This window comes from Camelina sativa, chromosome 3, assembly GCF_000633955.1.
Source record: "Camelina sativa cultivar DH55 chromosome 3, Cs, whole genome shotgun sequence".
Lineage (NCBI taxonomy): Eukaryota > Viridiplantae > Streptophyta > Magnoliopsida > Brassicales > Brassicaceae > Camelina > Camelina sativa.
In genome coordinates, this window is record NC_025687.1 from 27,959,163 (window position 1) to 27,972,610 (window position 13,448).

At 33.7% G+C, this 13,448-nt stretch overlaps 4 protein-coding genes across 4 annotated transcripts in view; all 4 read right to left on the reverse strand.

Moving 5' to 3' along the window:
* The window catches only part of LOC104779375 (TATA-box-binding protein 2-like), a 5,099-nt gene extending 3,607 nt beyond the window's left edge, over positions 1–1,492 (reverse strand). Inside the window, exon 1 of the mRNA XM_010503724.1 lies at positions 1,353–1,492. Coding sequence (XP_010502026.1) covers positions 1,353–1,492 — 140 coding nt within the window. The remainder of the gene's footprint in view (positions 1–1,352) is intronic.
* LOC104778419 (TATA-box-binding protein 2-like) lies at positions 2,704–5,112 on the reverse strand. The gene is made up of 10 exons (XM_010502863.1): positions 4,819–5,112; positions 4,460–4,539; positions 4,285–4,372; positions 4,014–4,085; positions 3,867–3,917; positions 3,700–3,744; positions 3,463–3,555; positions 3,270–3,371; positions 3,098–3,178; positions 2,704–3,005 (listed from the first exon to the last, which is right to left on the reverse strand). Exons 2-9 carry the CDS (start codon positions 4,534–4,536, stop codon positions 3,104–3,106), a joined length of 603 nt encoding a protein of 200 aa, XP_010501165.1. The 5' UTR covers positions 4,537–4,539; positions 4,819–5,112; the 3' UTR covers positions 2,704–3,005; positions 3,098–3,103.
* On the reverse strand, positions 5,624–7,064 carry LOC104778420 (putative nuclease HARBI1). The gene has a single exon (XM_010502864.2). The coding sequence runs from the start codon at positions 7,022–7,024 to the stop codon at positions 5,696–5,698; it is 1,329 nt and encodes a 442-aa protein (XP_010501166.1). The 5' UTR covers positions 7,025–7,064; the 3' UTR covers positions 5,624–5,695.
* Positions 7,344–10,065, reverse strand: LOC104778421 (glutathione S-transferase T3-like). Its single transcript, XM_019242061.1, has 3 exons — positions 9,834–10,065; positions 9,122–9,266; positions 7,344–8,896 (listed from the first exon to the last, which is right to left on the reverse strand). Exon 3 carries the CDS (start codon positions 8,504–8,506, stop codon positions 7,514–7,516), a length of 993 nt encoding a protein of 330 aa, XP_019097606.1. The 5' UTR covers positions 8,507–8,896; positions 9,122–9,266; positions 9,834–10,065; the 3' UTR covers positions 7,344–7,513.

Sequence of the window (13,448 nt, forward strand, 5' to 3'; positions counted from 1 at the left end):
TAGGAATCCAACTGTAGGATTGCCTTCTGAACTTGTTGTTTTTTGTAAATTGTCTCCAATAGTCCTATGTATGTGACTAGGATTGACTAATGTTGTTGTTTTTTTGTAAGCAAAACTTGTATTCTATGATGCTTAATGTCATGAATCTATATGTTAATGTTGGATCGTTCTGTGTTGTGTGTTTGACTAATGTTGGATTGACTAATGTTGGATCGTTCTATGTTAATGTTGTGTGTTTTGAGTACATGCTTGTATTCTGTGTTGTGTGTTTTGGGCGACATAACCGAACCCACTGAACCGAAATAACCAAGCATGTAACCGACCCGAACCGAACTTGTTTTCGGTTACATTCGGTAGAGTTTTTAATTTCCGAATTAACCGAAAAACCAAACCGAATTAACCGAAGTCGCAGGCCTAGATTTAGTTATCCTAGGTTAGAACCCAAATTACGATGGGCTGAGACAGTACCAGCAGCTCCAGACATTATCAACATGACTTTTACTCCTATTGTTTCTCTGCTCAAAGGTGTGCCTGGTCTACGGCATTTGACTCGTGCCAACTTTAAATGTGAGTTTCTATCAAAAAATTGAACTTAATTATGTTTGAAACAAATAAACATAACAATGCTCTTGTTGTTCTTACTAGATAAGCCTCCTATTGAAGATTTACAATACTTCTTGGATTTCCAAATAGCTCGAGCTTGGGCTCCTGAACAGAGTAACCTCCAACGTATAGGACTTGTGTGTCTTTCTCTTCATTTAAGGATAAGTTACTATTTTTTTTAAAATTATGTTTTGTTAGGAGGATGATGTATTCTTATTTTTAATTATGTTTTAAATATTATTTGTAATTCAGTTTTTTTTTAAATCATGGTTTCTTAATAATAAATCTAGTGTTTTAATTTTTTATATCACTTCACTCCAAAAAAATCATTATTCATAATTTAGAAATATAGATTTAAAATTAATTAAATTATTAATAATAATATTTTTATTAAAATAATATAGTAATTTGTATAAATACATAATTTCTGTATAAAGACGACCATAGTCGTAGTCGCTAAATTTTAGTGAAGTACTGTTGTGCTTTAATGAATCGAATTTGTAATTTCTTAGGAACTAAAACTGATAAAGTATTAAATTGGTTGATTTTGGTTTGATCTCTTTTCAATTTCAGCTTCAATTGGGTGTGGATGAGAGTTGTATACTTATAGTGTCAAAGTAGAGTATCTTATTTTATATTTAAATTATTTGAATTCCTACCGCCAATAAATTGAAACTTAATTTTATAATGAAACACCAAAAAATTGTTTACTTGCTTAGTTTGAAATATGATTTATGACTACGACTAACTTATCCAGAGTAATCTGGTTGCGCAAAACCAATGTAAGCTTTGCCAATTTGACTTCATAAAGCGGAATAAAATATCCAACCAGTGCAAGAGATTTTGTGGATGCTGCATCAAACTGCCAAGAACCCGTGTAATTGAACATCGCGTTTAAAGCATCCTAATGGTATGTTTGTTCCCTTTTACACCTGTTCTCTCATTGAAATATTTTGCCATCTGTCATAAAAAGGTATATCTAATGAATAATAAGAAGCAAGACAATATTTTTTCTACTGAGACACCTAAAGTTCAATACTCATTTTGACCCCCACAGACCAATCTTTACCAGAAAACCAAATAAACCAAGAACTCGATATGGCTACTAACATTGAATTAGACCTACTTATAATATTTATGAGATTTGATTTGATTGGCTTTACTAATAGTCTAATACTGACACTAATTCATTTGGTACATTAGAAAGTGATGAGATTGCAGCCATAAGAACTGGCAAAAAATGTCAATACATACATTCTATGATTATAATCACAAGAAATCACCATTATACCTTTGTGCAATAATACTTTCTAAATGTTCAAAGAGAAACATGAATCCAATATGTATGGTCTACTCAAACCAAACAACTGCATACCTTCTTCAATTGCATAAAGATACCGACTCAAAAGCTCCTGCAGTTAAGAAGACAAACTCAGCCTGACTTCTCACAGAGATAAACTCGTGATCATGTTGATGTTCAGATGCCCTCTTGTCCAACTTCTTGAAAGCAAACAACTGTAAAAGACAACATTTAAGGATAAAAGATTCAGAACCAAAGCAAAGTTTTGTTCTGTGAGTTTTTGAAATCCAGTTTGCGGATTATATATATCCTGCGTTTGATCAGGTAAATGTTCTCTCTTTACACAAGCATATGATTTTCGCCACCGGATTCTGAACGATTTTGTGATTCGTAGATTGTTAATGAAGCGGCAAAGTTCAGATACCGAAGTGGTAACCAATTGGACGAAACTCTTGTTTGACGCAGATATTGGACGCAATTAAAACAACTGTGAATTACTAGCCGTTCTATCTGTTTCTTTGTTATCCCATTCGTCAATGTAACCAATTCTACAAATGTAAAACCCTTTCAACTTTAAATAAGTCCATTAATTTCCACCAGATATTGTCTTTGAGATTCCGCCGTTAACATTTTAGACTCAATTGTATACATAATCCAAGTTTTCGTTCAAGACAAGACTAAAGAAGACATTTTCTTACAGAACTATTTTTTTTTAAGTCCGCTAATATGCATTAAAGATTATTTTATCTATTGAAAGATGAAGATGATGATCCAATCATTCGACAAACTAGAGCTGCAAATTGCTTGAAAGAGTATATTAAAGGAAAAAAGACTTGGTGTCTTATTACAAACTGTTAGTGTAACTCTTTAATGTTGGGTATTGCTCATTGAAACATACAGAACAGGAAACAACATACTTGGAAGACACTTTAAGAACAGAAAAAGAAAGAGATTTCTTGGCATCTCCATTCTGTATTTACAATTTCTGGTTGAATCAAACCATGTTCTTGTCCAAAGAAAATAACCTCCCCAATCGCTTCCCACCACCCGAGATCCCTAGTTCAATCCAAATGTGAGCATGGTTTTTTTGCTTTTGAAGGCTCTGCTTGAATCGAAAGACAATAATTAAACCATTGATTGATTAAGTGGTATGAAACTATGCAAATGGAGATAGAGAAAGTTGGGGACACTTACATACTATTATTGCTGGACTTTCCGGAACTCTGTCAGAACTGGGTAGATATTCTCAAATGCAGTGTAAGTCTCCTCTCTCATCTGATAGTGTAAACTCCGGATTTCATCACAAGACATAAACATTTTCATGGAAAATTTTGTAATCATTTGAGAGAGAAAGCATAATTATTACCTTGGCTCCAGTTATAACAATCTTTCCTGACACAAAAATAAGCAGAACAATCTTTGGTTGTTTCATCCTATATATCAATCCTGGAAATAGCTCAGGCTCATACTGGTATCAATGATGAGAGAGGTACGAATCATCAGACCGATTTAACTCCATCTTACAAGTATATATGATCACAATGCTTGAGTTCACTTACACTTGAGAAAGCACTATGAGAGAATGCAAGACCTTCAAGCCTAATCGGGAATTTGACATCACATGAACCTACAATGTTCTGTATCTTGAAATCCTGCAAAATGTAATCAGCTATGTTATTACTAGACTGTATACATAGTTTGTCCTTCCAATACGAAAGCAAACCAATTGCTGATGGAGACAGAAAAGTATATTACAGTGCATGTTGGATCAGGGACAGAGATAGACATATGAGTACCTTGAACTTTGCAGGAAAGCCAAGCTTCTGAACAATCCGAGCATACTGAACAAAAAAAAGAAACTTCTTTAGTATAACAGAGAAGAAATACCTACTAGAATAATATCAAGTTTCTAACTAAAGCGCTGCTAGAAGAACATCAGACCGCATTGAGAGAAGCTAGTTACCTTTCTTGCAGCCAGCTTTGAAAGATGTTCACTTTTAGCTCCGGTACACACCTAAAATTGGAAAACATAGATGCCCGTTAGAAAAAAAGGACATGGTAGATCAAGGCATGTGAGAAAAAATCAACGCTGTAAGCCTATAAAGCATACCATTTTCCCAGATGCAAAGATCAACGCTGTCGTCTTTGGCTCTCTAATCCTCATAATTACAGCAGCAAAACGCTGGAACACGAATCACTTAAGATTAAACCAAATCTGAGGACATAAACCAAACTAGTATAACTTGCAATATCCAATCAGATTTCACAATCAATAAATAACTATTGGATAAGTGTAAACGTTATTGCATATCATTTACAAACGCAGACCTTAGATCCAGATTTACTAAAATAAAAGTAACACAAAAGAAAAAGAAGCAAACCTTGGGATTGTATTCAGCATTCCTCGCCTGCAAGGCAATGGCTTTAAGATCAAGCTTGCAGTCTAAGTTCACTGTTGAGACAATATTTCTGAAACAAACAAAAGATGTAATCTTGTCATTCACACAAAACCTAAAACGGGGAAATATAGACAAGAGACACAAAAAGAGAACTCACTGAAGAGTTGGAACAATCCCAGAAGGATGCTTAGTAAGGTCAACTGGTTGGCTCCCTTCCATTCCTTGATCAGCCATTCTCTATCATAAGATAAAAGCACACATCAGCTAAATCACATCTTAAACAAGAACCCAACAAGCATCCACGATAAAGATTATGTTTTTTTAAGTTTTAAGCACAAATCAGGGTTTTGATTATAGAACCCTAGAAACGTTGTTACACAATCAAACAAGGAAAAAGCTACGAATCACAACTTGAGAACATGAGATCTCAAATTCGAAACAAAGCGAACTCAAAATTCAAATCAAATCCGAGGAACCGAACCAATTAGGAACAAAGGGTAAGAAGCAAAATCAAACCTTTCGCTAGTTAAAGAATCCGGAATTTCAAAAGAAAAATCTAGGGTTTTCGTAACCCTAATAAAGATTGGAATGAAATTCCCCAAAAAAAATGGCGAAAGGAAGGTGAATAATTCAAAAGAACAAAAAAGGTGAAGGCTTTTTATATAACGATGAAATAAAATTTTAGAGAGGGAAAGAGATTTGTAAATTGGGAGTTTATATAAAGGAGAGAGCTTTTGATTTTCAATATCGCTCTCTGGGGGAAGGGATGAGATTTGTGATCTGAGGGAAGAGAGAGGCTCACAATATCGGGTTTTGGGATCTCGAGGACCTTATGGTCAACATTATTACCATTATATACTTTCCTTAACTACCCTTGGTCTCTCTTGTTGGGTGAGGGTAATTCGGGGAAATCAGCTTGTTGGATCTTAATGTTATTTGTTGGAGTCTTAAGACAAGGTCCACTCTTTGTCTGCCACGTATTCGATATTACACGATGTGTTGTGTTCGTTTTTTTTGGTCTTTATATGTAAAGTACTCTTTAGAGCTTCTCCAACGGTAAGGTTCTTATTGTGAGGTTTTTAAATTTTTTAAGAATAGATTTTGTACTTTATGAAAGTAAGAACTTGTAATTGGGTAATTAAAATTTTGCTCCTCCAATGGTGAAGTTCTTATTGGGGTTCTTAATTTTGAAAAAAAATATTTGTCAAAAATATTATTTATGAAATGAAAATATTTTAAGTAAAACATAATTACTTTGAATGTTTAAATAATTTAAATTGTATAAAAATAAGAAATAATAGCATTTCATAAATTTTTAAACATTAATTTTAAAACTTACAAATTATAAAAGCATAGTAAAAATAGGAATACAAATCATAAATGGGATAATAGATTAGTTGTAATCCTGATTGTAACCTTGATTTGTGTCAAACTTTTGCCATATATGTTCAATCAAATCATCATGCAAGCGTTCATTTGTTCTTTTATCACGAACTTCATTTCGCGTGATCATCATCTCGGTGATGTTTGAAAGCCTCGCAGTAGGAAGTGTGTAGTCCACATGTGAAGTTCGGTTTGATTGTGTTTGTTCGAATTCTGCAACATTAAACTGCGTGTACCCATCACGTTCATCTTCTACTATCATATTGTGTAGTATGATACACACTCTCATTATCTTTCCAACTTTTTCTTTATCATGGATGAGAGCCGGGTTTTTTACTATATGGAATCGAGCTTGCAAGACTCCAAAAGCACGTTCAACATCTTTACGAACAGCTTCTTGATATGTAGCAAATAAGGATGCCTTTGGAGTTTGTGGAAGGGGAATAGATTGGATAAAAGTAGCCCATTTTGGATAAATCCCATCGGTGAGATAGTAGGCCAATTTATAGCGGTGCCCGTTGACAGTATAATTCACCTTAGGAGCACAACCTTGTAAAATATCGTCAAAAACTGGTGAGCGATCAAGAACATTGATATCGTTTAATGTACCTGGAGGTCCAAAAAACGCGTGCCATATCCAGAGATCTTGTGACGCTACAGCCTCTAAAACGATGGTTGGCTTTCCAGATCCACGCGTATATTGACCTTTCCATGCGGTTGGGCAATTCTTCCACTCCCAATGCATACAGTCGATGCTTCCTATCATCCCGGGAAATCCGCGCATCTCTCCAATATCGAGTAGTCGTTGAAGATCCGCTGGTGTGGGTCTCCTTAGGTACTCATCTCCAAAAAAGTTTATGATTCCTTGAACAAAATTTTCCAAGCATGAAATCGCAGTGGTTTCAGCAAGGCGAATGTATTCATCTTGCGCGTCAGCTGCACTTCCATATGCCATCATACGAATTGCCGATGTACACTTCTGTATTGGAGAGAGACCAAACCTTCCAGTAGCATCTCGTCTTTGTTGAAAGAATGACATTTCACTTGAGAGTCGATCAACAATGCGCATGAACAAGGGCTTGTTCATTCTAAAACGACGACGAAATATTCGTGGAGAGTATGTTGCATTTTCACAAAAATAATCATTCCACAAGCGGTTGTGTCCTTCTTCACGATTTCTTTCAACATGTGCTCGCTTTTTCTTTGGCTTCGTTGCTTCTTGATGACCACCATTGTAACTTAAAATATTTTCCATCGCTTGATCGTAAATTTGATCGCATACATTATCAATGCATTCATCAATGGTATCATCTATATGATCATGGGAAGATGATGCCATTTTTAGGAGAGTGTTTGATTTGTAAAAGTGAAAGAAAATATTGAATGTGTTTGATTTGTAAAAGCAAAATGGTTGTGAAATTTGTTGTGCCAAACTATGCCAGTTTTATAGAAAACTTTGTGGTCTACAAACGTTGCAAATCTGTGGTCCATAAACGTTGCAATTGTCACGGGGAGAAGAAATAAGAGATTGAAGTATGTGGTATAAGGAGGGAAAAAACAAAACTTGTAAAAAGTAGTGGTGTGTCTAAGTAAATAACAAAAGGAGAACTAGTACAACTCGTTCTCACGGGATAACATAGTTACATATAGCCAAAAAAACAAATAATTCACACTGATCTTGAAGGGTTTGTCACGGGAAACAAACATGCCATTACTCATACAACATAAACATGTCATTACTCATACAAAACATATTCAAAGACATACAAAAGAAACATTCAAATATTACATAAACATGGTGAAATTCAAACTCATAGAACATAAACTCTCAAACTGAATTCCTTGACAACATGTCATTAATAAGCTTGTCTTTTAAAGCAACTTCTGCTTCACTAAGTTGTTCCTTTTTTGTAAGAAGGTTTTCAAGCATGACATGCTTGCTATGCTTCTCTTTTAAAGCAAAATCCTTCTCTTTCAAAGCATAGTCTTGTTGCTTTAGCTCAAGCATCCTCTGAACTTTGCTGACCTGAAACTCTAAGAAAGCCTTCCCTTCTCCCTCAACGGTCGACTCAACATTCTTTTTGGATTTTCCCTTCGACGCCTTAACACCAGGGGGTCGAGTCATACATTCATCGGCTCCATGGTCTTGTGGCATCGAGCTTGAGGACTGTGCAGAACCATCTTGGCATTTTCTTCTTTTTGGGGTTCCAGCGGGTTTAGTAGATGAAGAAGCACACCATTTCTGATCATACCTAAGCTCTCGCCAAGCATGCTCCAAGGTGAACTTCACCTTGTGGTCATTGAAGTAGATTTCATATGCCAGCTTCAGAACATCATCCTCATTTTGTCCACTTGATTTCTGCTTTGTGGCAGCCTCATAGCATCCAACAAACTTGCAAACTATATCATTTATCTTCCCCCACCTCTGCTTACAATGACTTGCTGCTCTATGTGGTCGACCTGCAGCCTTCAGACTTACTGCATAATACTTTGCAATCCGTGACCAAAAGGTTCCACGCTTTTGCTGATTTGAAATTACTGGATCCTTGCTTGTGTTAAGCCATGCACTGATGAGCAGAACATCATCTGCTGGGGTCCATGTAATTCTTGATCTACGCTCGGGTTGTGTCATTTCACCTTGACTTGAAGCACCAGCGTATTGGCTACTAACAATAGGGACTTGTGATGCACCAACCTCAATACTTGGTGAAACATTGTCGTATGGATTGGAGTCCAGACTGTGGGTTTCTCCTTGACTATGTAGGAGATCCATGAAGCCAGGAGAGTTAGTATATGGATTCATGGAACCATATGAATCCATATCGTTTTTTTTTTCTGTGCGTGTTAGAAGTAGAAGGGAAGATATTGCTAAAGGGTCGTGTTAGTAGCAATCAATGTGAGGGTTTGGTTAAAAACGATTTGGTTTGTGTTAGTAGCAATCAATGAGAAAGTAAATTTCCACTTCAACTACAAAGCATTGAACACACCCCATAAACACAACCATTGAACAACCAACGAACACAACACAATCAATACAAGACTTACTGCTTACCTAATCTGACAAGACCGGTTTAGTTATTTGGTAGTTGGAAGCAGTGAATTAAACAAAATTAAGTAAAAAAGGAAACTAACCTGCTTGAATTCTCTAGTTTTTGCCATTTGTTGACCCGACCAAACTGATCACAAGTCTACCATGGTCTCCCTTACCAAACTAATCACAAGAAACAATATAAAAGAGAGGTTGAGAGAAACGGATCAGTGATCACATTTTTAATGAGTTGAGATATATGAAATATACACCCATAACAAGAACTCATAACAATTCTCGTTCCATTGTTTGGTTAATTCTACACAAACGGATAAAAAGGGACTTAAACACAAGGATTCATGGAACAATCACAACTAAGTATGAGAGTTAATACTACTAGTATAGTACCTGTATTTGTCAGGGAATTTGCCTTTCTCCATGTAAGTCATGAAGTGATGAGCAAGTCCAGGAGGAATCGGCTCCTCCATCACTATGGACGAATCTGCTGCTAGCTCCGTTTTTGCAGAAGCCTCTAGCTGAATCGATTAAGCTCCTGAAACACAAAGCATCCTTTGTTTTTAGTAAAACTCAGTAACAAGTGATCTGCAAAGCAACAAAAACAACTAATTAAACAGCAAAGATACTTGCTTTCTCGACATTTATAGACGTATAAATGATTACAAGAGGATGATCATAACCAAAACTGAAACAAAAACAGATAAGTTATATCCTAGTTCACTTTTTAAAAGCCACTATTACAATCTATATCAACTACAAATGCAACATACTTCACAGCCTTACCAACACCTCTAAAACCATTTGATTGAATAATTTTGAAGACATAAACGATAGATTTTCAAGCATTCTAAACTTTCAAATCATTCTCGTTAATTCTAACAGTTATATATTGCAACACTTTAAGAGAGTTTTAATAGAATTGTAAAGATATCAATTCCACTAATTTCTGTTTCGTTCTCTCACCACGTTAACAAAAAAAAAAAAAAAAAACAATGTCATCTTTCTTTCATGCGAATAAAGAGAAACAGAGCAATAAAACAGAAAACAGAAGGAGGTAAGAGAATAAAACAGAGACTTTGAGCACATTCTACAAACAGATTACCCTAATTACAATCATGCATGGTGGAGAAGACTCAACGCTTTCCCATATGTCGTTCCGATTAGTTAATCAAAATCTCTGATTTCTGATTGATTAGTCAAAACCTCCGATTAGCGATTGGTTAATCAAAACCTCCGATTGCCAGGTTCTGATTTTGTCAAAAAAAAAGTCTCTTTGTTTTGGGTTGGGAGTATCGCGAGAAAGAGAGAAGAGGAAGAGGAAGAGGAAGAGAAAGGGGAAAAAAAAATTTGTTTTTATATTAAAAACTAAGTGAAAGATATGCTGACACGTATTTGTTAAGAGGCAACTCTTAAGCTTGTTAAATAAGAGGCAACTCTTATCTTTTTTATTAGTTCTGATTTATTTTTAATCACAATCTGTAATAAAAACCTTTGCTAAATCCACCGTTGGAGAAGCTCTTAAGTTACGCCAAAGCACGGACTTTTAGTTATTACAAAACTAGTACTAGACTACAGTCAAATTATTGCATGTTTCATCATCTGGAATTTCCAAAACTTGTAATAACTAAGTCAGTGTCCAGGCCCTCTCTGACGAGTTCGTGGCGATTTACTTCGTGTGACACCAGCTTTTACATTTTCAAATTGTTGTGCTCCGTTTCCTTCCCCTTCATAATTTTTTTTTCAAAAAAAAAGAGAAATAATATACAGATGAGATAAAGAAGAACTGAATATCAGTTTTCTTTAATTGTTTATGAGTGGATATTTTTTTTATGAATTTGATAATTATTGTATGATCAAGATTTTTGATTCAAGAAGACGGTCACACTTACTTGGCAAGGTTCGGCTCATAGCTGTGTTGTACGCTGAGAGTAAGAGAATAACCAAAGTGACTAGGGATATAACCTGACGATATCGATTCATTACTTCTTTATGTTATGGAGTTTGGGCTAATCTGAGGTAATATATGTAATAAGTTGATGCATGCACTACAAAAAAACAGACATATTGTATCATTTAACTAGTATCACAAAACTAAATGATGTTATTTTAAATTACTTTTTAATAATTAATACAAAAATTATAATTTTACATCAGTTACAATAATCGATATTATTATTGAATCATTTCATTATAATTAATGCAAATATAAATCATTTACATCACTTTCAGAATACTGACACAAAATATATAAATTTACTTCACTTAACGATTGATGTATTTATTAATTTATATTAACATCACTTAGAAAAATGATCCAAAATTTACATCATATTAAAAATGATGCTAGTAAAATTATATGTCAAATTATTATATTAACTGAACTAAAAGAAATAAAAAAAGAATAATATGTTACTCTTTAATCTACTAAAACTAAAATTCAAATTAACAACACACAAAAAAAAACAATTAAAAAAAACAAAATAACCGAGTAGAGTTGTTATCCCACATTGGCTGTATCAAAAAAAAGTTCTCAATATTGCTCCTATATAATCTCTCACTTAGTCGTACATTCTAATGGGATAACAACTATTTGTGTGGATCCCATAAATATAGTATAAATAATATAGCTAAAATATAAAATGAATATATAAACAAATATGATTTTAATATAAATAATTAAATATTATATTAAAAGAAGAAAAAAATTTCATATAATTTATTATAATATTGATTTCAACATCAATTTTCTGAAATGATATAAATATTTAACATTAATTATGATAAATGATGCAAATATTTTATATCAATTTAGTAAAAATGATGTAAGACTTGCAACAATTTTTAGAAGTGATGTAAATGAACATCAATTCTAATAACTGAAGCAAATATTTATTTCAATTGATGCAAATTATTTGCAACAACAAAATATAAATCATTCAAAAAATAATTTGCATCACTTAAAACTGATGCAAAAATAGAAAATAAATGATGTAATACCGCACTTTTTTTGTAGTGATGCTACAATACTTATATACAAGGAGGTTTGGTGGAAGCGTCAATATATACTGTATTAATATATAGTATTAAAGTTAAGTTCGTTTTATACCGCATCTTGGTCGTAAGTCGTAACTTTGGTTATCATTACACTTGTGAACTCTAGCTTTTAAGAATTCTAACTAATTCACTCGACGCGTAAACAAAAGTTTATCATTAATTTAAGACCAGGAATCGTTATTTCTGTAAGTAAAGTTAAGGAAAAGGTACATTATAAAGTTCAAACGAATCAACTCTATTTTTAAATTTTGGTGATGGATGATCCGCAAGATATTAGCTATGAATTTTAAACTATGTTCTTACAGCTTGGATTTCTAAACCGTTTAATGATAAAAGATGTTGGCAAACAACAAAATAGTGGTGATGAATTTTGCAAAAAATAATAATTTCTTACCACTATTTATGTTTTTTGGCCATTAACTTATACCAATATTTAATCTTAACAAATTAAACTGAAGCTACTTACAGAATTCTGCAAAAGATTGATCCAAACAATAGCAACACACAAACTGAAATAAATTCTTTCCAAAGATGTAATATATATTTTTTTTTTTGCATGAAATGTAAATTTTAGCTTATAACTTTTAGCTTCTTTTAGCTAATAACTTTGTCGAATCATTTGGTCATAAAACTCAAAGAAATAGCTTCGTTAGTGTGTGGCAAACCAGACCTCCGTGCAATTATCATAGCCTCCATCTCCTTGCTCTCTTATGGAACATTTAACCAAGATAATCCTCTTATGTTGCTCAGGTAACATGTTTAAATTTCGAATTCGTTGATACATGCTATTGTGGGTCGACGAGAACACGTACGATATCAAGAAGCCGCTTCTATTATATATCGCCGTTGTTCTCCAATCTCCGATCATCCTCTTCTTCTTCTTATTAATTCTGCGAGGTTTAATAAATACATATGTATAGTTTCTTAAAGTTACACACCTTAAGTCTTCATATCGGACAAGATAGTTCGGGGAAATCTTAACATTAATTAGATAATCTAATGTATACATCATACTGTGGATGTGCGTGTTTTATTTATTTTAAATTTAGCAACGCTGAGTTTTTGTTGTTTTCAACAACTCAGACACATGTTTTCGGGTTTAAATTGGGATTTTTGCCATAACGATATAAGCGATACAAACTAGTACGATATAAATTTTGGTATACATATCCACATTAGTTTTGAAAGAAAAGAACATGCATGAGTAAAACTACAAATAGAGAGGGAAAAAGAAAATAATAAGCTGTTTCATGAATCGCTGCAATGTATTGATGAATTGTGATAAAAATCATAAATGTTATCAATATTGGTTTCATGAAGGTCTCAAGGTCCATGCCCTTTCCCACGTTGCGATATACTTCCTGTAACACCAGCTTTTATATTTCCAAATTGTAATGCTCCATTCCCTGGAGATTCATTTTTTTTTCTTTCTTCTTGATTCTTTTTGTTTCTTTTGGTTAAGACTAATGTTATGTAAGAAGAGGTTGCGTAACTACTAACTTGTGTTATTAAGTTTGATGCAACACTACTTACTTATATAGAAAAAGAGAGTTGGTGAAGCGTTAACATAGTACTATAAAAATTTAAGTTCATTAATATCGCATCTTGTTTATTTTCACACATGTGAACTCTTTGTTTGTTTTTTTTTTTTTTTTTTTTTTTT

Coding starts and splice junctions, on each gene's coding strand:
- LOC104778420 (XM_010502864.2), bottom strand. CDS start 7,024: ATGGCATCATCTTCCCATGATCATATAGATGATACCATTGATGAATGC.
- LOC104778421 (XM_019242061.1), bottom strand. CDS start 8,506: ATGGATTCATATGGTTCCATGAATCCATATACTAACTCTCCTGGCTTC.
- LOC104778419 (XM_010502863.1), bottom strand. CDS start 4,536: ATGGCTGATCAAGGAATGGAAGGGAGCCAACCAGTTGACCTTACTAAG. Junction 3,556..3,699: donor GCTTTCCTGCAAAGTTCAAG/GTACTCATATGT, acceptor TACATTTTGCAG/GATTTCAAGATACAGAACAT. Junction 3,179..3,269: donor TTGTTATAACTGGAGCCAAG/GTAATAATTATG, acceptor TTACACTATCAG/ATGAGAGAGGAGACTTACAC.